General features: G+C 40.1%; 2 protein-coding genes across 2 annotated transcripts; both read left to right on the top strand.

Annotated features, from left to right (window-relative positions):
• Window positions 1-2,437: 2,437 nt before the first annotated feature.
• accs (1-aminocyclopropane-1-carboxylate synthase homolog (Arabidopsis)(non-functional)) lies at window positions 2,438-13,861 on the top strand. The gene is made up of 15 exons (XM_058074690.2): window positions 2,438-3,080; window positions 4,062-4,801; window positions 4,891-4,950; window positions 5,029-5,099; window positions 5,754-5,823; window positions 6,180-6,246; window positions 6,621-6,718; window positions 6,943-7,014; window positions 7,161-7,261; window positions 10,026-10,115; window positions 10,223-10,268; window positions 10,418-10,559; window positions 10,851-10,993; window positions 11,126-11,279; window positions 12,576-13,861. Exons 1-15 carry the CDS (start codon window positions 2,438-2,440, stop codon window positions 12,992-12,994), a joined length of 2,916 nt encoding a protein of 971 aa, XP_057930673.2. The 3' UTR covers window positions 12,995-13,861.
• A 1,688-nt stretch (window positions 13,862-15,549) lies between these two features.
• On the top strand, window positions 15,550-22,169 carry LOC131131168 (uncharacterized). The gene is made up of 3 exons (XM_078793840.1): window positions 15,550-15,837; window positions 17,221-17,412; window positions 18,910-22,169. The coding sequence occupies exons 1-3, from the start codon at window positions 15,651-15,653 to the stop codon at window positions 19,218-19,220; spliced, it is 690 nt and encodes a 229-aa protein (XP_078649966.1). The 5' UTR covers window positions 15,550-15,650; the 3' UTR covers window positions 19,221-22,169.
• The last annotated feature ends 2,275 nt before the right edge of the window (window positions 22,170-24,444 follow it).

Here is a 24,444-nt window from a genome sequence, read left to right as displayed (position 1 = left end):
CATTTTCTACCGCTTTTCCTCACGAGGGTTGCGGGGGTGCTGGAGCCTATCCCAGCTGTCTTCGGGCGAGAAGCGGGGTACTCCCTGGACTGGTCGCCAGCCAATCACAGGGCACATATAGACAAACAACCATTCACACTCACATTCATACCTATGGACAATTTGGAGTCGCCAATTAACCTAGCATGTTTTTGGAATGTGGGAGGAAACCGGAGTACCCGGAGAAAACCCACGCATGCACGGGGAAAAAAATGCAAACTCCACACAGAGATGGCCGAGGGTGGAATTGAACCCTAGTCTCCTAGCTGTGAGGTCTGCGTGCTAACCACTCCCCCACCGTGCAGCCCGGATTTAAATTTGTATACTAAAAAAATACACCAAATAAATGCTAAGCAATATCAACCATCCATCTTCTATGCTGTGCTGGAGCCTATCCCAGCTTGACTTTGGGCGGTAGGCTGGGTACACCCTGGACTGATCGCCAGCCAATCACAGGTCACATATAGTACACAATAGAAAATGGATGTATGGAGGAATATTATTATTACATCCATCCATTTTCTAACACTTATCCTGTTCATGGCTATCCCAGCTGACTAGCATGGAAGACAGGTGAACTACACTATGAACAATTACAAGGCCTATTTGCGATTCATCATTCACGGCCCGCGTATTCTCGGATTTCTAATTAATTTCTGTGAAAACACCCTACCATGCTTTTCAAAACTTGCAGCGAAATTAACACATTACAGCCGGCAAGCAATATGGATTTTGCTGCCATGGCTCTAGAGGAATGCTTGCATCATCTCGGACTGCTCGCCAGGAAGGTGACGCCACTCTGAGTCTGTTTGTTCTCTATCAATCATCTTTCATTATCGTTCATTAGTGGCGAGTGTCTATATATTTAATCATTTAAAATGTGCTTAAATGTGTGCGGCGTATAAAAGGGTGTCAAAAAGAGGCATTAATGCTGGCATGGTTTGGCGAACACTAAGGGGTATCTTAGTCTCTTGCTTGCTGTTTCATCCTGTTGTCTGCAGTTCGATGAATAAGATCAAGTTTCTAAACCATCCGTAGCATCGACTACTCGTGTTTTTTTTGCTATTCACCCAGCAGTGTTGGAACGTAACCCCTGCAGATAGGGTGTGCCCATGGTAAAGACGATGCTTCACATATTTTGTTTATATTTGTTGTTGTTATTGTTGTATGTGCTACTATAGTCACTCATTCAAATAGATAGATAGACTTCCTTTATTGTCATTGCACAATAACACAGCAGTGAAATTGCCAACAAAATGTTGTTGCCTGGCTCCCGTATAATAATAAATAATAATATAATAATGTGGAGAATAAATAGATTACATCAAATATGAACAACAATATACAGTGGAAACAGTAAATTGCACATATAATTTAAATTTAAATAATTTTGAATAAATAATGTATTTATTTGAATAAATAAAATAATAAACAAGCCATTTACAAACATAAACAAACATATGGATGCCATAATAGAACATTCAATGTGACAAGGTTTGTGCAAACAAAAATAATAATAATTCAAATAGCAATTGTCTTTCTGTTGCACGGTGGAATTTGTGGTTGAAATCCCTGTTAGTGCATCTCTGAATGGAATTTTCCGATTTCATATTCTCCCAGTGCTTGCATTTGTTTTCTCCAGGTACTTCCTCCCACACACCCCTCCATACATGCCCTGTGAGTGATTGGTGACGAGACCAGGCTTATAGTCAGCTGGGATAGGCCCCAGCTTACTAGTGACCCAAATGAGGTCAAAAGGAATGACGAGATAGATTATTTGTGTTCATGTGCATGTATTTTTATTTAAAATATGTATAATAAGAGAGTAATTGTATCAAATAGGGCGCTCCTATTAAAATAAATAAACGAGAAATACATTAACATAAAGCATGCATATAGGCGTGGGTCTACTGCAGTGTGACAGTGCCATCATCTGGATTAAAGGTGTAAGTGCATGTGAATTAAATCACTGACACACCACAGGGGGCGCTATAACGCTGCCTCACTTTGACTCGCATGCATGCGCGTCGACCCTGTTCCCTTTTAACACGGGCCAAAGTTATCCCGGAATAAGGCAGCACGCATGTGCAGCCAACCCGGATGTAGTTTATTTTTTTTCTGAGCGTATCTACTAAATACAGACAGTAAACACGGAATACGAGATTTAAGCCGTTCCAAAGGCTATTTTAGATGCCGCGTCATGTTGGTCACCTCAAGGAGAAGAGGAAGTGCATCTATTTCGTAGAGCTGCACTTTTGGTTTACGGTGGGAAGAAGCACAAAACGAACATAAATCACCACCCCGTCACTTGCCTATTAATGCAACACAACCAAGTGTCCAAGTTGTTGTTACAACGTTTAGATTGTGTCCTCACGTCGTTACAGATATCAACTCGAGGATGGACCCTCGTGGCCGGAGACACGAGCGAGGCAGCAACTGGACCGACCCGGAGATCGTGGAGCTTCTCCAGCTGTGGTCCGACGAATCCGTCCAAATAGAACTGGAGAGCTCGTTGCGCAACCAGCGTGTATTTGACCGCATAGCGCTCGTCCTGCGCGAAAAGGGCATCTACCGCACAGGTGACCAGTGCAGAGAGAAGATTAAAAAGATGAAACTGGAGTACCGTCGCATTAAAGATAACCATAAACTGAGATCGTGGAAATTTTACGATGTGATGGACCGGGTTTTGTCTAATCGACCCGCTATCACGTACTCCACTCTGGGTGGAACAGTGGTTGCTCAGCAGGTGTTTCAGAGCCCGTGTGGAAGTGACTCTTACTTGCAAGGGAACTCTTCAGCAGGCTCCTTCGGTCCAGCATCTTCAGGAGGGTTTCTGTTTGGTCAGCCCCCCAAAGTTGGAGACCCCCTGGATGTAAAATGTGAAGATGTTGAAGAAAGTCTGTTGAACGCAGATGTTGCACCCCCGGAAATGTACTACCGGTCAGGAGATGAACAGGAAACAGATGAACAATCTTTACTGGAAACGGAGGACACGTTGGGTCAAGGAGAACATTCTACTCACGCCAGGATTTCACCTTCAGGTGAGGACCACACAATTGCAAACTCATTAATTCATTCATTCATTTTCTACCGCTTTTTCCTCACGAGGGTCACAGGGGTTGCTGGAGCCTATCCCATATAGACCGTTTTGGCAGCAGAAATCAAAGTAAATACAGCTGGAATAGGCGCAGATTCTGGAAAATCTAAACTGTTTTCGGGTTATTGTGTGTAGCTGCTCTATAGGAGTCTGCAACTCAATACAAAAAGCGTCGAAAAATCAAGTGTTTCATTTAAAAACTGCATTTTGTGTTTGATAATCTGAAACATTCATTCATTCATTTATCGCTTATTCTCACAAGAGTCGCGGGGGGTGCTGGAGCCTATCCCAGATGTCTTCGGGCGAGAGGCGGGGTACAACCAATCACAGGACACATATAGACAAACAACCATTCACACTCACATTCATACCTATGGACAATTTGGAGTCGCCAATTAACCTAGCATGTTTTTGGAATGTGGGAGGACGGGGAGAACATGCAAACTCCACACAGAGATGGCCGAGGGTGGAATTGAACCCTGGTCTCTTAGCTGTGAGGTCTGTGTGCTAACCACTCGACCGCCGTGCAGCCCTGCAAACTCATTGTAAATGATATTTGTGGCGTTATCCAGGGTGTACCAGGGTGTACCCGGCCTCTCGCCCAAAGACAGCTGGGATAGGCTCCAGCACCCCCCACAACCATCGTGAGGAAAAGCGGTAGAACATGAATGAATGAATGATAAACATAATTCACAAAAACTGCCTTAATGTAAAATAAATTGGCCAAGATATCTCACCTTTTGTTTTCCCACAGCTGTGGCTAAGAACAAGATGGCTCTCTTAGATCCTCACTCAGACGATGTATTTTTCACGGATGTACCGATAATCCGACCATATCACGTTTTGTCCATGCAATAGCAAAATGCTTGTAATTTTTTAAATGTGACAATAACTATCTGCAAATTTTGTCCCATGTCCACAACAGGTTTAACTGACCTTAACCTTGCTGGGTCTGCCTCCCAGTCTGGCAGTGTACCTGTGCCACATGACACATTTAAAGAAGGGGTCCGCCCCTTGGCTACTGGGAGACAGCGAAGACGTCGGCGTGCAGGAAAAACCACATGTCGCCACGGTAGCGGTAAATGTAGCAGCCAGGGGCCCCTCGACAAAGCTCTAGCCAGCTTCCTCATCTGGCAAAGGTGCGCTGAAGATCGCCTCCTCTCCCTGGAGGAGGCGCGGCTGGAGAAGGAGCAGCAAGCTGATGAGAGGAGACAACAACAGGAAGAGAAGCGAGCAGAGCAAGAGCGCCAGCATGAGCTCCGCCTGTTCAGCATGCTTACTGGGGCTTTGGTTGCGGTCAGACAGGGTGCCACGACGACAACAACGGCATCCACCAACACCTCTGTCTCCCTGCTTGAGCATCAGTCAGCTTTACTGATGACACCGACGGCCTCCACTGCGCCATCTACATCTCCGACACATTCTCAAGCTCCTACTTCACATGCTGTTTGCACTAAGGGGACACTAAAGTCAGGTCAGCCCACCTCTGTCAAGTTCTGCACCAAGTCCGTGGGTGGATTGGCAACTGAGAGAGGTGTGAAGTCTCCTGAGCTCAGTGTGTACCTGTCCAATCGCGGTAACAGTATCCAACAGCATCAAGCCATCCTCCAGGAGGGTTTCGCTCAGTATGGAACGAACCGCTATCACTACATCGACAACCCTAACGTGAGTCTGTTTTTCAAGTAGTAAATAGACGTGATGACATACTTGGTTCATAAAGTCCTACTTTCTTGTGCCACATCCTTACCCTTTAGGGTGTCATCAACATGGGGACAAGTGAGAACAAGCTCTGCTATGATCTCCTTCATAAAAGGGTGAGATATGTTCCATCCAAAGAATCATGAATAATGGTGTATATATCTTAAATATTTTCAATTTCCTTCCATCTCCAGTTGACCCAACCCGACATGCTACATGTTGACCCAGCGCTGTTGCAGTATGGTGACTGGAGAGGACATGCATTGTAAGAGATTTACACTCTTTATTGCTCTCTGGTTCTACCATATATAACGTATTGTGTGGAAATATGGGGTAATAACTATAAAAGCAATCTTTACTCGCTAAATGTACTGCAAAAAAAGGTCAGTAAGGATAATTCATAATGCCGCCTACAGAGAACATACTAACTCCTTATTTCTAAATTCATAAATATTTAAACTTGCTGATATAGTTAATCTTCAAACAGCTAAGGCTAAAAATAACCAATTAGCTAAAAATGTCATCCAATACTTCTCTACAAGAGAGGAGAAATATGATCTCCGGAAAGAACTAAATTTGAAACACTTCTATGCTAGGACTACGTTAAAAAGCCATAGCATTTCAGTATGTGGAATCAAACTATATTGACAGTTACTATGGTACCCATTATGTTATTGTATGGTCATATCACCTCGTACTTCGGTATGTGACAAAAAAAAAAAATTAAATTGTATTAGGAAAGCAGGAAGTGAACAAATGTAAAAGTTACTGATTGTAAAAGGGGTAGGATTTAATAAGCTTTGCTTCTTCCTACTCCTTTTGGGCATGTGGAACTGTGAACTGATTATGGGATGCATTCAATTGTAATCTGATGCATGTTCAAATTAATACCAGATATTTTTCCATCTTGTTCTTTCAGCCTGAGAGAAGAGGTTGCAAAGTTCCTGACTTACTATTGCCGTTCTCCAAAGCCACTGAAAGCTGACAATGTGAGTAAAGGGCCGTTTTATCGATATTGAATGAATTAAAAAGTTGTGTATGGCTGTTGGCTTGGAAATTGATCACAGATCTTTTGCTTTGATGGACATGTTTTATTCATTCTTTATCAGTATTCAGTGTTTAAATAATTTTATTGTCATTTTAGTTAACTGTACACCTCATCTGCAGCCAGTATCAATTCAGTTGTTTTATTTTGGGGTCAGCAGCTGGTCTTCAATCTGGATGTAGTACTATGTTGTTTGAGCAACTAATTCTTATTGATGGATTTGTCCCTTTGCGTCCCTTTATTGCCTCTACCAATGAGTCTTCTTTAAGCTCTGAAATATCTATGTGTGTATTTATTCAGGTTGTGGTGATAAATGGATGTAGTTCCATTTACTCCTGCATCGCAGCAGTTATTTGTGACCCAAAGGGTGAGTACACAAATATACATCATTGTTTGTTTTATAATAGAGTGCAGCGAAAGCGTGACTTACGAGTTAATTTGGATAATTTAGGACATGATTAGTCATACTATATGGTTTTGTAGTTCATTGTTTGTCCCTTTTTTAAATAACAATTGTAGTCATTTACCATATAAATAACAAATATATTTACTACAGTGGCTTATGTTTAGAGTAAATAAAAAGTCCATTATTTCCAATGTAGACATGAATACAAAATTAGATATTAACATTGTGTTGCATCATTTATTTTTAAATTATCAGTGAAAGTTGGTTGTCTGGTTATTATTGAGTCTATGTTGCATTATTTACCTAATCACTGTGTGTTTTTATCATTTTTGTAGATGCGATTCTCATTCCTAGTCCCTTTTATGGTGTTATTACTGAGGACCTCCAGTTGTATAGTGATGTCAAGTTGTTTCATGTTCCTCTGGGCTGTGAGGTAGGAACTGACATATTGTATGCATTGTTGTAGATTATATTGATTAATGTAACACTTACTTGATTGCACTTGCAGTTAGAAGTTCTATGTTCAATTAGGACTTTAAAGAGTTTATTTTAAGCATTGCTTTTCTGTGTTTGCGATGATAAAAAACAGAGATTTGGATACTGTTTTGTTCATGATGTTGATGCCAACCCTTTTTTTTCTTCCCAAAACACTGATAGAATGAAGGCAGTCAAATTTTCCACCTCACAGTAAGCAAACTTGAAGAAGGTCTACAAAGAGCTAAGCAAGAGGTAACCCATCAATGTGTCCTTAGTTGATATTTAAAGAGAAACCCTTCTAAATGATGGAAACATGTTTAGAAAAGTACACAAATTGATGTTTTATTGTCACACTGTGTTCCAAAGTTACTAAAGAATTACTTTTGCTATCCATATAGGGGGTAAACATCCGGGCTCTAATACTGATGAACCCCCATAACCCTCTTGCTGAGATCTACACCCCAAAGGAAATGCTGGCCTTCTTAGAGTTTGCCAAAAGGTGTGTTTTATTCATCCGTTAACTCAGGTTGGGTAACGAGTCTCTATCACCGATGGGAACTGGGACTAACATTGAGATTCCATTTTGAATTTGTACTCCTGAAGAAGAAACTTCATAACATTTATATTGAATGTTGAATAGTATGATATTTATATACTGATTGCAAATAGTACTGTGAGAAATTCATAGTAAAGTTGATGAAAAGTCCATGTAATTTAAAATAAATCACAGGGGGTTGCTGGAGCCTATCGCAGCTGTCTTTGGGCGAGAGGCGGGGTACACCCTGGACTGGTCGCCAGCCAATCACAGGGCACATATAGACAAACAACCATTCACACTCACATTCATACCTATGGACAATTTTGGGTCGCCAATTAACCTAGCATGTTTTTGGAATGTGGGAGTTAAACCGGAGTACCCGGAGAAAACCCACGCATGCACGGGGAGAACATGCAAACTCCACACAGAGATGGCCGAGGGTGGAATTGAACCCTGGTCTCCTCGCTGTGAGGTCTAACGACTCGACCACCATGCAGCCTGAATTTTAGACATTTCATCCAAAAAGAGCTCTGGTTAGCACCTTCATGTAAACCATGCAAATATTTATGGTCCTGCGTCTTAAAAGCATTGGAATCAAGAATCGTTAGAAACCAGGATTTAAACAAAGGATTGGAGCAGAATTTAAAAGATGACCATCCCTACTGACCACTAGACCACCGTGCAGCCCGAATTTCAGACATTTGATCCAAAAAGAGCTCTGGTTAGCACCTTCATGTAAACCATGCAAATCTTTATGGTCCTACGTCTTGAAAGCACTGGAATCGTTAGAAACCAGGATTTAAACAAAGGATCGGAGCGGAATTTAAAGGGTGACCATCCCTACTGACCACTCGACCGCCGCGCAGCCCGAATTTCAGACATTTGATTCAAAAAGAGCTCTGGTTAGCACCTTCATGTAAACCATGCAAATATTTATGGTCCTGCGTCTTAACAGCATTGGAATCCAGAATCGTTAGAAACCAGGATTTAAACAAAGTATCGGAGCGGAATTTAAAGGGTGACCATCCCTACTGACCACTCGACCGCCGCGCAGCCCGAATTTCAGACATTTGATTCAAAAAGAGCTCTGGTTAGCACCTTCATGTAAACCATGCAAATCTTTATGGTCCTGCGTCTTGAAAGCACTGGAATCGTTAGAAACCAGGATTTAAACAAAGTATCGGAGCGGAATTTAAAGGGTGACCATCCCTACTGACCACTCGACCGCCGTGCAGCCCGAATTTCAGACATTTGATTCAAAAAGAGCTCTGGTTAGCACCTTCATGTAAACCTTGCAAATATTTATGGTCCTGTGTCTTAAAAGCATTGGAATCGAGAATTGTTATAAACCAGGATTTAAACAAAGTATCGGAGCGGAATTTAAAGGATGACTATCCCTACTGACCACTTGACCGCCGTGCAGCCCGAATTTCAGACATTTGATTCAAAAAGAGCTCTGGTTAGCACCTTCATGTAAACCTTGCAAATATTTATGGTCCTGTGTCTTAAAAGCATTGGAATCGAGAATTGTTATAAACCAGGATTTAAACAAAGTATCGGAGCGGAATTTAAAGGATGACCATCCCTACTGACCACTCGCCCGCCGTGCAGCCCGAATTTCAGACATTTGATCCATGAAGAGCTCTGGTTAGCACCTTCATGTAAACCTTGCAAATATTTAAGGTCCTGTGTCTTAAAAGCATTGGAATCGAGAATCATGAGAAACCAGGATTTAAACAAAGTATCGGAGCGGAATTTAAAGGATAACCATCCCTACTGACCACTCGACCACCGTGCAGCCCGAATTTCAGACATTTGATCCAAAAAGAGCTCTGGTTAGCACCTTCATGTAAACCATGCAAATCTTTATGGTCCTGCGTCTTAAAAGCATTGGAATCAAGAATCATGAGAAACCAGGATTTAAACAAAGTATCGGAGCGGAATTTAAAGGATAACCATCCCTACTGACCACTCGACTGTCGTGCAGCCCGAATTTCAGACATTTGATCCAAAAAGAGTTCTGGTTAGCACCTTCATGTAAACCTTGCAAATATTTATGGTCCTGCGTCTTGAAAGCATTGGAATTTAGAATTGTTAGAAACCAGGATTTAAACAAAGGATCGGAGCGGAATGTAAAAGATGACCATCCCTACTGACCACTCAACCACCGTGCAGCCCGAATTTCAGACATTTGATCCAAAAAGAGCTCTGGTTTTCACCTTCATGTAAACCATGCAAATCTTTATGGTCCTGTGTCTTAAAGGATGACCATCCCTACTGATAACGCATGCTTTGGTCTACCATAACGTGTAATCCTGCAGTTCTGAGGTTGGCTTAAACATCAACATCTTGCTGGGACAGCGCTTACAACTTTGTCATGTTATGTCAAGGCCTCTGTCCCTTACGGGGAATATCAAATGTTCTTGATGGAGTTTTATCACTGTCCCTAAGCATCAACATATTCCCAAGTGCAGCCACGTATTCAAGCGCCCCATGCGTTGTCAGTTGTTTTCTAAATGATCTTGCCATCTTTATAGTCATTGTAGACCTTCACAGGCACTGAGCTGCCATAAACATAAACCAAATTTCTTTTTCATAGACGCACGGTACCTCACTGAAGTAGCTATTACACATTTATCTCATATTTTCTTTGACTTGAACAATTCTCATACATGATTTACTATATACTGTACATTGTAATAAATGTAATCGTCTCCTGCTTCAGAAACGAGCTCCACGCCATCGTAGATGAGGTGTACATGCTGACGGTGTTTGATGAATCAGTTACATTTCACAGTGTCCTCGGTCTGGAAAGGTACAGCGTTAACCTATCCTCTGCATGATTACTCTTGTAGGCCCTTCATCATGACAATTATGGCTGAAGATCGCCTCTTAACTGCTAATGATGTGCCCTTATTTCAGTTTGCCCGACCCACAGAGGACACACATAATGTGGGGGCTGAGCAAGGTACGTGTCGTGCTGCACTGCACTATGTAGACGACTTTTTTTTTTTTTTTTTTTTTTATTACTGCTGACAGTACTGTTAATGCTCTGCTTTTCCTCACTGAAGGTTTGCTGTCACTGCTTACTTGTTGACTTCAACTTGTCCTTTCCAGGACTTTGCAATGGCTGGAACCAGAGTAGGCACTCTGTATACTGAGAACCAAGACCTTGTTCAGGCTTTGGCCAAACTGGGCTCATTCCATGGTGTCTCTGGGACCACACAGCACCAGGTTACACAACTTCTTCAAGACAGAGGTACCAGGAACTTTATGTAGTTTATACAAACATTACACTTGCAAAATGAAACAAAATAATGACTATTTCATCAGACCGAATTTAGATTTTAAAAAAGTGTACTGTATTCTAAATCCTGCTTTTTTATTTTTATTTGAAATGCTTTAATTTTGCAAATAATATGTATTTTTTTCTAAAGAAAGACAGCTAAGGTACCTGACTTGAGGCTTAAGTTTATACACGCCACCTTGTAACTTTAGCTTATCGCCATCCCTGTCCATCTAATTGACAATTGACACTGTCATGCTGTAGAATGGGTCAACAAGGAGTTTCTACCCGAGAACAGATGCAGACTGAAAGCTGCTCACCGCTACGTGACAGATGAGCTGCAGACAATGGACATCCACTACCTGGACAGGCCCACCTCTTTGTATATCTGGGCTGACTTCAGAAAGGTAACCTTGCCAAGGTCGCATTGTGACGCCGGATGCTGGAGTTGATAATCAAATGCTAATTTGTGCAGCGGTAATTGAATTGAGGGTGGAAAAGTCACTGTCATTAAAACCCTTCCTTGTCCGTTTTGTCAGTTCCTCAGGGCCCCAACATTTGAGGAAGAGTTGTTTATGTGGCGCTGCTTCCTCAAACACAAAGTGGTATTGAGCTGCGGCCAGGCCTTCCATTGCTCCACACCCGGGTGGTTTCGCATCGTCTTTGCAGACAAGCAGCACCACCTTCAACTTGGTCAGTCATTACCAATGCGGTAACATTTTGCGCTTTGAATTTCATTGCTTCACTTAATGATGGTTTAGAAGACACAGTGATAATACTGTATGTACTGTAGTAATATAGTACTCTACACCGGCCATTATTATTATGCACCATTAGTGTTACTGTAATATTGGTTGACACACAAGCACCAGATTTTTATTCATTCATTCATTTTCTAACGCTTATCCTCACGAGGGTGTCTTTGGTCGCCAGCCAATCACAGGGCACATATAGACAAACAACCATTCACACTCACATTCATACCTATGGACAATTTGGAGTCGCCAATTAACCTAGCATGTTTTTGGAATGTGGGAGGAAACCGGAGTACCCGGAGAAAACACACGGGGAGACCATGCAAACTCTACACAGACATGTCCAAGCGGGTAATCGAACCTGAGTCTCTGAGCTATGTGGCCTGTGCGCAAACCACTCCTACACCGTGCTGTTATTTTTAATGTTATTATTATTTTGGAGACATTCATTCATTCATTCATTTTCTACCGCTTATCCTCACGAGGGTCGCAGGGGTGCTGGAGCCTATCCCAGCTGTCTTCGGGCGAGAGTCGGGGTACACCCTGGACTGGTGGCCAGCCAATCACAGGGCACATATAGACAAACAACCATTCACACTCACATACATACCTATGGACAATTTGGAGTCGCCAATTAACCTAGCATGTTTTTGGAATGTGGGAGGAAACCGGAGTACCCGGAGAAATCCCACGCATACACCGCCGGGAGAACATGCAAACTCCACACAGAGATGGCCGAGGGTGGAATTGAACCCTGGTCTCCTAGCTGTGAGGTGTGTGCACTAACCACACGACCGCCGTGCAGCCCCAGCACCAGACTTGATCGCCAAAATAACAGGCTTTTATTACAGATTTAAATGATCTCACAAGAGACACCTAAATCCTAAAAAGACACAGCTTCACTTCCTGTCCGCCATTCATTCTGCTCCTCTTGCCCTGGAACACATTAGCAACATGTCTATAACGTTATTTCATGCCTCAAGGGCTCTAATCGTGTCAATTATATAGAATGTCGTAAACAGGTTTTCTATGCTCTAACTATAAAGAAATATTAAATTTATGAATAAGGAATTATACTCAGTGGGATTACTGTCGAAGCTTTTTTCTGTAAGGACGTTGCTCCAAAACTCACACTCAAGCATTCCTCAACTGCAAGATGAATGAGTGAATAGTGATGCTCTTACTGGATAAATTACTGGATAAACAGCCTTGTTTTGTGTTTATTTTGTGTTAGGCCTGAAGAGAATCAGAGAAGTCTTAAAAGAAATGGAAGAAAGAAGCGCCAACAGGCAGTCATTCGTCACCAAAGAAGCCAGAGAGGAGAGCAAGAGATCAGTGAAAGAGGACAGTGCACATTCAGACAATGCCGTGATTGAAAATTCCACATCTTCCCCCCAGAGCAAGTCATCAGACCAGCTGAAGGAGAACGCGTGCCCTGTTCCTGTCACAGGCTTCTTTGGCCCTGATGATTTTGTGTTGCAGGACTGCCAAGCCTCCAAGCCTGCAGAGAGCCTGGACTCTCTGATTGGTACTCTCAAGCAACAAATCCGTACCTCTGATTGGCTGGAAAAAAATTGTCCTCAGGGGTCTGCAGGAGAAGACCCACAGATTTTTGATGTGTTTAAGGTGCTGTTGGAACGTGCCCGAAAATAAGTTTTGGATTAACAAGTGGAGTTGTGGATGCGATTACTTTCTATCTTCAATGATGCCTTAAATTTTTGGTGTTGGAGATAATCAAGCGATCTCCTTACACGCATAATTAAATGCCAAATGTATCTGCATAAATATATATTCATTATTTTAATCTTTATATCCAGCCCAGGTGGTGTAACGCTGCAGACTGCCGCCATTTGTGCAGATATTACAGGTTTGATTCCCTAACACAGAGCCATGAGGGATGTCCATTGCCTGAATTAAGCCTGAATTAATGGGAGGGTTGCAACAGGAGAGGCATTTGGCATAAAAACAAAAAATCAAATCATGCGATCGACTTGCTGTGGTGACGGGAAAAAGCTGAAAAAAATTTACTTAAATGCACTTTATCATATGTGTTTTACATTTAAAATGTATTCATTTTAACATGTACTGTATTGAGACATAGCATTTCAGCAGTTTTTGTTTAATGTGTGGTTTTTTTTTTTACATGTTGGAAGAGCCTTGCACACACTCTGTTCTAGCGAGACCTTAGTGGGCTTGTAATCAAGGCTCTCAAGTTCTTGCAGCAAACTCATCCATCCATTCATTCCTTCCAAGACCTTGCTTTTCACACTGAGGCAAAGTAATGCTGCAGTTGAAAAGCACCTTTGCTTAAACGTTCCCACAAATTTTTGAAGCATAGAATTGTCCAAAATGATTTGTTAGAATGAAACCTTGTTGTAAGGTTCTCTAATCTATAGTGGTTCTCAATTATTGTATGTCGGCAACCCTGCAGTAACATTGAAAATTCTCATTTATGTCATTTCAAAATTTAGTTTAAACATGATTGTGGACTTGAATTTGAATAAATAAATGTTTTTTTTCCTGAAATGATGCTTCTGTGTCTTTTCTTTTCACTGCAGAAAGGGAAAGCAAAGGGGGGTGGAAGTTGGGTGACAATGTAAGTGTGATGTCAAAAGGCATTGTCATTGTTGTTTGGGGTGGGCTATAACATGGAATGGTCTATTGCCACCACCCAATACCTGCAGTTTCCATCAACTCCCACAAATATGAGCAGAACTGCAACAGTTTTAAAGTTGTTTTTTTTAAAAAACAACAACTTTTCCCTGTTGCTTTAAAAAAAAAATAAATTTATTTATTTGGGCAAATATATGAAACATTACAGTGCATTTCTTACATCAATGAAAATATAACTTTCATTTATTTACATTTGTATTCAGCTATCTGATCATAAGCCCAAAAGAAGTAGGCTGAAGCAAAAGCTTATAAATGCCTACCCCTTTCACGGTGCAAGATATAATCATGTTCATGTCTTGTTTTCCCCTGTTATTATTATCATTGTAATATTATTATTGTTATTATCATTATTGTTACAGTAAAGTCTTGTTATATCGATATTGGTTAAAACGAATTACTACTTATTACGATACTATTTTCATTTCCCGGCAAATTTCTAGTCTTTTATGATATAATTAGCTCCGTTAGTACGATACACGGTTATTATGATAATCCGGTTACTACGATGCCCTTTTCATCTCCCGCCAGCCAATTTGGTCTGCTTATATCGATACAAAAGCAGCTTAAATCAATCTTTGGATTTCAATACCAAAAAAGAACACGGCAAACGGCTGCTTCCAGTCAACTTTATTTTTCACACTTCCACCACCAGAGCACAGCACACATAGCGGAAAACACCCGTCCCTCGCGCCTACCCCTCCGGATGGCAACACCTTCCCTATCGATAGTTCCGGGGTGAATTATGTCCCGGTAACCGGTAATCACTACAGCGTAAGTTTATTTTTATTTACTGTAGTACAAAATTTATTGTAGTACAAAAGCATGCTAGATACGCAATCCATGAACTCAAGGAGAAAATTACATGCCATATCAAAGATCCGCCCACTTTTAATGCAGTTCGGCGCAGGATCGGATATATGGATAGTCCGGTTATATCGGTATTTTTTCCGACTCCCGAGAATATCGATATAACGAGACTTTACTGTATAATCTTTAGCATTATTACCATCATTATAATCATCATTAATATTACCATTTTCATTATTATAGTTAACAATGTTTTGATTTTTTTTTAATTATTTAATTTTACAGACTTCATTGCTTCTTGTAGTGTGCTGTATCATTCCCTTTTCTGAAATCTGCAGTATTTGTGCTTTTATTGTCAATTTATTAGCACACTTTTTTGTAACATTTACATATCATTTTCTGGATTGCATGTGTCTAATCTTGTGCATTAAAAAACAAGAACTTGAGACTGTGTCTGAACAGGTGACCAACACAAACATCAGTTTCTTCTTGTTAAGCCATACCTCAGGTATTTTAGTTTTTTAGTTTTTTGTGCATTAAAAAGCAAGGTTTTAGGTCTGTGCTCAAGCCGATGACCAGCTTACACAACTTTCACTTTCCTACAACATAACATGGTGGGCCACAGAGATGTCACGGGACTCTCAACAGCTGTGGGAGTTTCCATTACAGTGAAGGAGGAGTAACGCAGGAGTGGGTGGTGTGGGGGAATAGTGCTACAAAGTGTGTGAGTGAACCAAGAAATGTTTGATGCTTTCATTTTTGGCTTGGACTCTGACTTTAATGTGTAATATTTTGATCCACGGTAAGGCATAGTATTGTCTTGGAAAACATGTACTTGCCAGAGTTAAAAGACAAAATAAGTCGATTCAGATTTACACAGTCTTGTGTGGGTCTCTGTGGTTGCCTGTGCATCTCCTACGCAGTTTGGACACCATTCTGGTTAAATGATAGGGGACTCTGGGCTGAGTGGAACAACACAAAGGATGACCAGAACAGTGACGGTGTGACCTTCAGTGGTGAGTAACCATTCACAAATATCATTTAATGGCTTCCACTCATGTAACTGTCTATAAAATACCCATTTTGCCACAAGTAAGACTGAGTGAGTTTTACTGGTTGATTCCAGTGTTCCTGTGTTTTGGTAAACATGTTTGAGCTTGCTGCTGTGCCGTGAGGTGCATTCTTTTACCTGCTGAAATGAGACATGCACTTAGCCAGCTGTTGTTACTTTATGGAGCACACATATAAAACTTTCAAAACAGGCTGCATGGTGGTGGAGTGGTTTGCATGTATGTCACACAGTCAGGAGATCAGAAAGACCAAGGTTCTATTCTCCGCTTGGACATCTGTGGGTGGAGTCGTCTCCGCATATTTTAAAAACATACTTTTGAGATGAAAAAAACAACAGAAAAATTGAAAAATCTGCAGTAAATGTACAATAAAGTCAAAATTTCAAAACAAGAAAAAGTTGTAATTTTATGAGAATAATGTTTTAATATTATAAGGAAAATTTTAATTTCAATAGCAAAGTTGAAATATTGAACAAAAAATGTTGTAATACTATGAAAAAACAAATTAAATTAATGCTTTTTCTACTTTTCTGACCTATAAATGTTGTATTCTCATGTTAAACGATGCCATAATTTCAGATAATGCGGTTTGTGCATTTAGAAGTGAGCCCCAAAACGCTTGATTTCAAAAGGCGTGGTAAATCTATTACTTTGTGATGTCACAGAGGGGCAGACTTCCTTATATGGTCTCATATTTAGGCTGTGGGTGGAATAAAACAAATTAAAATTGTAAATTTTGAAAAATTTGGTGAGGGAAAAAGTTATAATTTGATGGAAATGATGTCTAAATTTTATGTTAATAAAATGATATAATGACAAGAACATTTACAAAGATCATTTAAGAAAAAGAATGAAATTTTGGGGTGGAAAACAACAGCAAAAGTGGGGGACAAAAAGCACAGACTAAAGCTCATACTAATAACGCCGATATCACTATAATTTCCACCTATATCATAAAGCAGTTGTTGCTAGAAATATATGTGACTTCTTAGCAAATAAGTGTTAGCATACAAAATATTACATTTTCCCTTGCATTTTCGTTTTTTCAGTTGAAAAAGTTTGGACGCCCCTGGTCTAAATGCATGTTGTAAGACAACTGAACACAATGAAAATGCTTTTTATGGAGTATTAAACATTCAAAAAATGAACTTGAACAAGAAACACTGTTTTATAATATCACTAGTTTATACAGACAATGTCCTCGAGTTCATTAAAAAAAACCCTGAAAAAAATGCAACTACAAAACCAAACAGCGTATTCCCTATTTGAGCATCTTGATATTTTACCAGTCTTGTTCATGTCTGTGGGGACGCCATCATTGTGATGCAGCCCTGGAAGCAGAGAGAGTATTTGGGGTTCTGTCCTTCCTGTTGGCCTTGAGCACCGGGGCTTTCTCGCTGGTCTTCGCCCTCTGTTGGACATCTAAGACAGTGCACTCCTACTCCAACACTCGCTCTCTCCTCATGGCAGGCCAGGCACTCTACCCCACCACCTTGCTCCTCCTCACCATGTTCTCTACAGGTAACAGCACCTTATAGTAATTACTGAACTGTAGGATGTAATTATCCTATATAGAATATACACTGTAAACCCGAATGTTCAAAGTACTTAAATAAATGAAGTTATGCATACTCTTTAAAAAGTTCTAATAACTTAATTATGTCAAGTTTATTTAACATGTTGTTCCATTTTGAGTACTTTTAACTAATATGTTTTGATTAAATGAACTATGGCTATATTAACTTAACTTAAAAACATAGTTTACATACAACTTAAAACACTGTAAATCCGAATGCTCACAATAATTAATTGGTATAAGTATAGTTAAAATTTTCTTAAAAGTTCCACTTATAAATGTTGATTGCCAGTTGCATTTTCTGTCTTTTCAGTTTATTTAACTAGTAATTTTTGATTAATATGAACTTTTTGCAGATTTGTGTAACCTACTTAAAAGAATTGGTAGTTACTTATAAAAAAAAGTATCTATTAAACATGAATAAATCAAACCAAGAATCAAATAAGAATAAATCCATTGAATCATATAGATTTGTACTGTGTAGGTTACACATGCACACCTTCTTTCTTCTTGAAATGAGAACGAAAATGAAAGAATGGAGAATGCGAAAAAGAAAGCTATTAAAAAAACTCCAAATATTAAAGCTCTGATATACTCAAATGTTTGAGTTTATGAACTAAAAAAAAATGTGGCAAATGATTGCCTCACTTTTTTATTCTGGTTTACAGTGTATATAATTTACTTAATCTAATTTAGGATCACGACTGTACAGAGTTGGAACAACATGCTACATTCAATGACAGCCCCACTGTAATGTGTTTATGAGCAAGTGTGAACAGGTAGTACCAAATTCACAAATAAATGAATGTATAGGAAACATTGGTATCGTATGCATTTACAAAATGTGCAGCACACAACATCAATATATTCCCATGCTGGAAAATATCAAATGAATTGACTTGTGAGACAGCGTCCTTTGCTGAATTTATAACGGTGGCACTTTTTTTTCCCCCTCCCCTGCAGATACAGCCATCAAAGAACTTTCCAAGTTGCCATACCAAAAATATTTGCTATTTAGCACAGAAAATAAATCAGTAAATATGTGAGAATGTATTGTGATGTAAGGACAGACTGAAGGAAAGGTTTATCCATCTGCTGCTGGATCTGTCACACGGCGTTGTGCTATTGTTTTGTTACTTTCAAATATAGCACCCGAGTCCTAAAAATAGCAGTGTTTTCTGTTAACCTCCAGACGGCCTTTGTTGTGTTGGCTTTGGTTAAATTCAAACAACTTTTACAAATACAAGTAGTCTTTAATGTGCTGCTCATTTACATACCCTCAAGGGCGGCATGTTTTTAAATAGACTTTTTTTTACTTTCCTTGTTCATTATCATAAAAACCCTTTTGTAACGCTCTAAGCATCCAATAATAGGTCTTCATGACCTTTTTCTTTTTTTTTTGACTCTTTGTCTTTAACACCTTTTTTCCTTCCCTTCTACAGGTTTCTTTTTCCTTCTCAGCTGGTCACTTTTCAACTATGAGCACTCCGAAGAAATCAACCAGGACTTTTCCAGCTTAGGTTCCTCCTATTGGCTCGGGGCTTTAGGCTGGACCTTGCTGTTAGTCGTGGAAATGATCATATTTCTAGCTGAGCAAGTTATTGTACCTGACGTTCTCGAAGACCTGGAAAAAGCAGTGGACTCATGGCGGGTCACCTCTCCGCCGAGCCGCAGTTTCAGTGATGGGTGTTGTCGCCCTGCTGACAGTAACAGTCAGGTTGCTTCAAAGCGTTACATGTCAGCACCGGAATAAGACAATGAGAGGATGAAAACATGACATGAACAAACACAGACTCAAAGGAAAAGAAGTGTTTATGGTTGGATTTGGTCTCCGTCCTGCAACATTCTGCACCAACCTCATAGTTTTTGAGTATGCAAAGGTATATAAACGACCTCATCTGTGTAGCAATCCTCCCCCTGAGGACTCCAAGTTGGTTTTGAATAGAAGATAAGGGAATCTTAAAGAACCAAATCATAGAATGAGAACCAGATTGTTTATTCCTGACAATACCTAATATGCACATCCGGGCTTATCTGCAGTCCCTGTATGACTACAAGTAAGCGGGTCTTATTAGAGCGCAGCTGCAAAAAAGCACCCTTTCTCTGCCCGGCCTTTTAGACACTCAAGATTGTGTAAGAGGCTGGAGTCCTGGACCAATCAGCTTTCGCCACTGCTCTTGCTTGAACTGCTTTCATGGTGTAACATTCTGCAGCAACCTCAGTTTTTGAGTATGCAAAGGTATATAAACGACCACATCTGTGTAGAACTCCTCCCCTTGAGCACTCTAAGTGGGTTTTGAATAGAGGATAAGGGAATCTTAAAGAACCAAATCATAGAATGAGAACCAGATTGTTTATTCCTGACAATACCTAATATGCACGTCCGGGCTTATCTGCAGTCCCTGTATGACTACAAGTAAGCGGGTCTTATTAGAGTGCAGCTGCAAAAAAGCACCCTTCCTTTCCCTGCCCGGCCTTTTAGACACTCAAGATTGTGTAAGAGGCTGGAGTCCTGGACCAATCAGCTTTCGCCACTGCCCTTGCTTGAACCGCTTTCATGGTTAACATTCTGCACCAACCTCATAGTTTTTGAGTATGGAAAGGTATATAAACGACCACATCTGTGTAGAACTCCTCCCCCTGAGAACTCTAAGTGGGTTTCAAATAGAGGATAAGGGAATCTTAAAGAACCAAATCATAGAATGAGAACCAGATTGTTTATTTCTGACAAAAATATCTAATTCAGACATCCGGGCTTATCTGCAGTTCCTGTATGCCTACAAGTAAGCGGGTCTTATTACAGCGCAGCTGCAAAAAACCACCCTTCCTTTCCTTGCCCGGCCTTTTATACACTCAAGATTGTGTAAGAGGCTGGAGTCCTGGACCAATCAGCTTTCGTCACTGCCCTTGCTTGAACTGCTTTAATGGTATAACATTCTGCACCAACCTCATAGTTTTTGAATATGGAAAGGTATATAAACGACCACATCTGCGTAGAAATCCTCCGTCTGAGGACTCTAAGTGGGTTAATAAGGCAATCTTAAAGAACCAAATCATAGAATGAGAACCAGATTGTTTATTTCTGACAAAAATACCTAATTCAGACATCCGGGCTTATCTGCAGTTCCTGTATGCCTACAAGTAAGCGGGTCTTATTACAGCACAGCTGCAAAAAAGCACCCTTCCTTTCCCTGCCTGCCTTTTATACACTCAAGATTGTGTAAGAGGCTGGAGTCCTGGACCAATCAGCTTTCGCCACTGCCCTTGCTTGAACCGCTTTCATGGTGTTTCTGCTTTCGTTTGTTCGCTGGGGCATCAAGGCATCTTTTCCTTTGTTGCAAAGCAAGCTGCCATATGCGTACTCGATGTTTCCAATATTTAGCTAGCAAAATTCATTTGTCAGCTCGCAGCATGTACCGTACTGTATTTTAACCCAAAGTACTACAAATGTTAAAAAGGCATCCTTCTCCGCTAAATAAGCAGCATATTTTGTTTCAGGTTTTCATCCATCTGCTTGTTGTAGCTGGCATAACAATATCTCATGACATCATCCCATCATGAGTTGTAAATGTGTTGCCAGCATAAAGTTGCAGCTGCCAAGCATTAGGACCACCAGACAACAGACTGACTCCAAAGATATTATTTAACGTCGTCTCACACATTCCCACAAGGAGACCAAGCAGGGGTTCTCAGCTACTTATGCTGGCATTCTCATTGTGCCAAAGTGAGGGAAATTAAGTGGCTCTAGCTTTGTTAATTGTGTGTTAATCAGGTGATGCGCTGATTAAAAGGCAGTTTCACCCTGTTGGACCCTGCTAATGAGTTTGTTATTAAATCCACAGAGGATTTTTGGCTCTTTTTTTTCAATTTAGCACCAGGGTAGTGTTTAATTGTTGTGTAAATCGACCTCCATGAGCACACAAACCACAAATGGACTCTCACCTGAACTGAGGGCGTACTCAAACCACTCTAATCATACCATACCTGGGGCCGCTTAACACCTAAAGGATGGATGCGTTTCTTTTGGCATCGTCGGGTTCAGCATTGTCAACTATCACGTTTCTGAAACTGTGCTCCGGTTTAATATATTTGTATATTTCTGTCAGAAAACAATAGTGATGAAATGGCTGATCACTTCCACCTCGTACGGAAAAAGGTGGATTCCCATCTCCTGGCCAGGGATGATGTCCTGCCCCAAGTGGAGGAGTTGAACTACCTCTGTGTCTTCTTCACAAGTGAGGGAAGGATGGAACATGAGTACGGAGCGGCATCTGCGGTAATGCAAACTCCGCATATAGGTCTGTTTTGGTGAAAAAGGAAGGCAAAGCTCTCAATTTACCGACTGATCTATATTCCTACCCCTTCCGATGGTCCTGATCTTCGGGTAGTGACTGAAGAACGGCATTGTAAGCAGCTGAGAAGGGGGAAGTCTGGAATTCCCTGCTTGATGGATGGATGGATGTTACTTTAAAAGTGCACACAACTACTGTACATTTATGTGATATGGTAATGGTAATGGTTTTATTTCATTTGAACATGCATCAGATTACAATTGAATGCATCACATAATCAGTTCACAGTTCCACATGTCCAAAAGGAGTAGGAAGAAGCAAAGCTTATTGTATCCTACCCCTCCATCTGGTACTTTTACAATCAGTAACTGTTACATTTGTTCACTTCCTGCTTTCCTAATAAAGTTTTTTTTTTTAATGTATTTTTATAAATAATATTTTTATATTATATTAATGCAATGAATGTAACTCAATGCATGTTCAAATAAAATTAAACCTGTAACCTAATTGTTACATTTGTTCACTTCCTGCTTTCCTAATATAGTTTAAGGGTTTTTTTTTTGTCTTTTTTGTCACATACCAAAGTAGGAGGTGATATGAGCATCCAATGCCATAATGGGTACCATAGTAAGTGTCAATATAGTGATATATATAGCACATCATGACTGGTTCAAGACTCTTCATCCTTGTATTTAGCAAACATCAACTGCTTGTATTGTTTCTTGAATTGGCTCATCGTTGTGCATTGTTTGAGGGTCTTACTCAATCCATTCCATAGTTTGATTCCACATACTGAAATGCTATGGCTTTTTAACGTAGTCCTAGCATAGAAGTGTTTCAAATGTACTTCTTCCCTGAGATCATATTTCTCCTCTCTTGTAGAGAAGTATTGGATGACATTTTTAGCTAATTGGTTATTTTTAGCCTAATGCATTATTTTAGCTGTTTGAATTTTAGTTCTTTGCAGGCGGCATTATGAATTATCCTTACTGACCTTTTTTTGCAGTACATTTAGTGAGTGAAGATTGCTTTTATAGTTATTAGCCCATATTTCCACACAATAAGTAAGATATGGTAGAACCAGAGAGCAATAAAGAGTGATGGAGAACAAATTTTGCTTTGTTCAATATTTAAATATTTCTGTCCACTTTATGTTGTATATTTATAATATGAGATTTCATGTGCGTAATTAAGTATATGTTAATTACAATTGCGACCTACTAAGACTGTATTTTCCCTCGAAGACTTAGAAACTGCAGTAATACGGCTGCAACCTTGAAATAAATAATTAGAAAGACTCCAAATAATTGTCCACAAATCAGAGAACATGGAGTAAAACCGCAGAATAGAAGTGATGGTACAAGCAAATGGGGCCATGGCACGATGGCACTGTGAGGGCAGGCCGGCCGGCCACCAGTAGAGGAATGACACCCAATTCCGGCACAGTACAAATGGCCTTCTTAAAACCATCCAATTCATAGGGGTGTGAAGTCCCGTATCCAGCTGTGCCTACTCAGAAGTTACTGTTGTTTCACAACTGACCACTTACCTTGAAAATAAACCTCTTCAAATCTAATTTGATGACTTTCCTTCATATACTAGCACTTTTGAAATTGATTCCTTTTTATTTGGAGCTCCTATTCTTTTTGATATGTGCCGTCTGACCCCTTGAAGGTACGCTGTTTTAAAAAAAAAATCCAATGATAAACCTTTTAACTTCCGAGGCATTGTTGTGGCATTGTTTAAAATGCCTTTTAAAAAGTCTGAATCAACCTAAAATAAAAGAAAAAAAAAAAAGACAGTCAGACTTTTAAGCACAAAGAAAGCAATGACGGTTGAATGCTGGGAGATGTTACACAAAGATATGAGATTGTGGATGTTGATTGTTGAAGGGCATTTGCTACAGAGACATCAATCAGAGGACGGCTCTGAGCTTAAAGGCCACCGGCACATGCTATAAGCAGCTGGTAGCACGCGTACAACACAACCTGGGCTCATCCACTGCTCTTCATATCAATTAGAGACCCATTATCCAGCCATGTTCCGCTAATTATGGTACACCACCCCTTCGCCATCCACGGTAGTATCAAGGCTAAGTGTGTGCTCGCCAGTCTGCAGCTGCACTCAGTGAGTAAAAAAAAAAAAAAAAATAACCTATAAACAGAATTATGATTTTAAACATGCAGTATGTTTGTGTTTTGCAGGAAAGGAAAATGAAGCAACATAGAGAAGAACACTTTTCCTTGTCACCTGTTGGTGGTGCTAGTGTAGCATGCACTGGTATCTTGCACAGCCATCTGGTTAGGCAGATGAGCTCTTAGCTGATGAGAAATATAGTCTAAAAAAAAAATCCTTGCAGGTAAATATGCATTTATTTTTGGTTTGTGGGGTGGACAAAATGTGATACATATTTAGAAGTATATTTTAAATTGGCAAGCAACTCCACTTTTTTTTTTTTTTTTTTTTTTTTTTTAGAAAAGAGAGGTGAGATGCCCATTTGGGAAGCATAATAAATTATAAAATAAAGCAAGAATTCCATGTTTTTTGCAGTTTGTAGTTGATATAATTCAGTTTGAACATTTGCAACTTTTTTTTTTTACTACCCTGACAGATTAATACTGGTGGGTTCAAAGTGAAAAACACTGTGGAAAAACTGCAGAATGATAAGACAGCAGGGGAGTAGCA

This window comes from Doryrhamphus excisus, linkage group LG1 (genome assembly GCF_037039965.1).
Source record: "Doryrhamphus excisus strain RoL-2023G ecotype Guam linkage group LG1, RoL_Dexc_Guam_v1.1, whole genome shotgun sequence".
In the NCBI taxonomy this organism is placed as follows: Eukaryota; Metazoa; Chordata; class Actinopteri; order Syngnathiformes; family Syngnathidae; genus Doryrhamphus; species Doryrhamphus excisus.
Note: the sequence above shows the minus strand (reverse complement) of the source record. Positions and strands in the feature narration are given on the sequence as shown.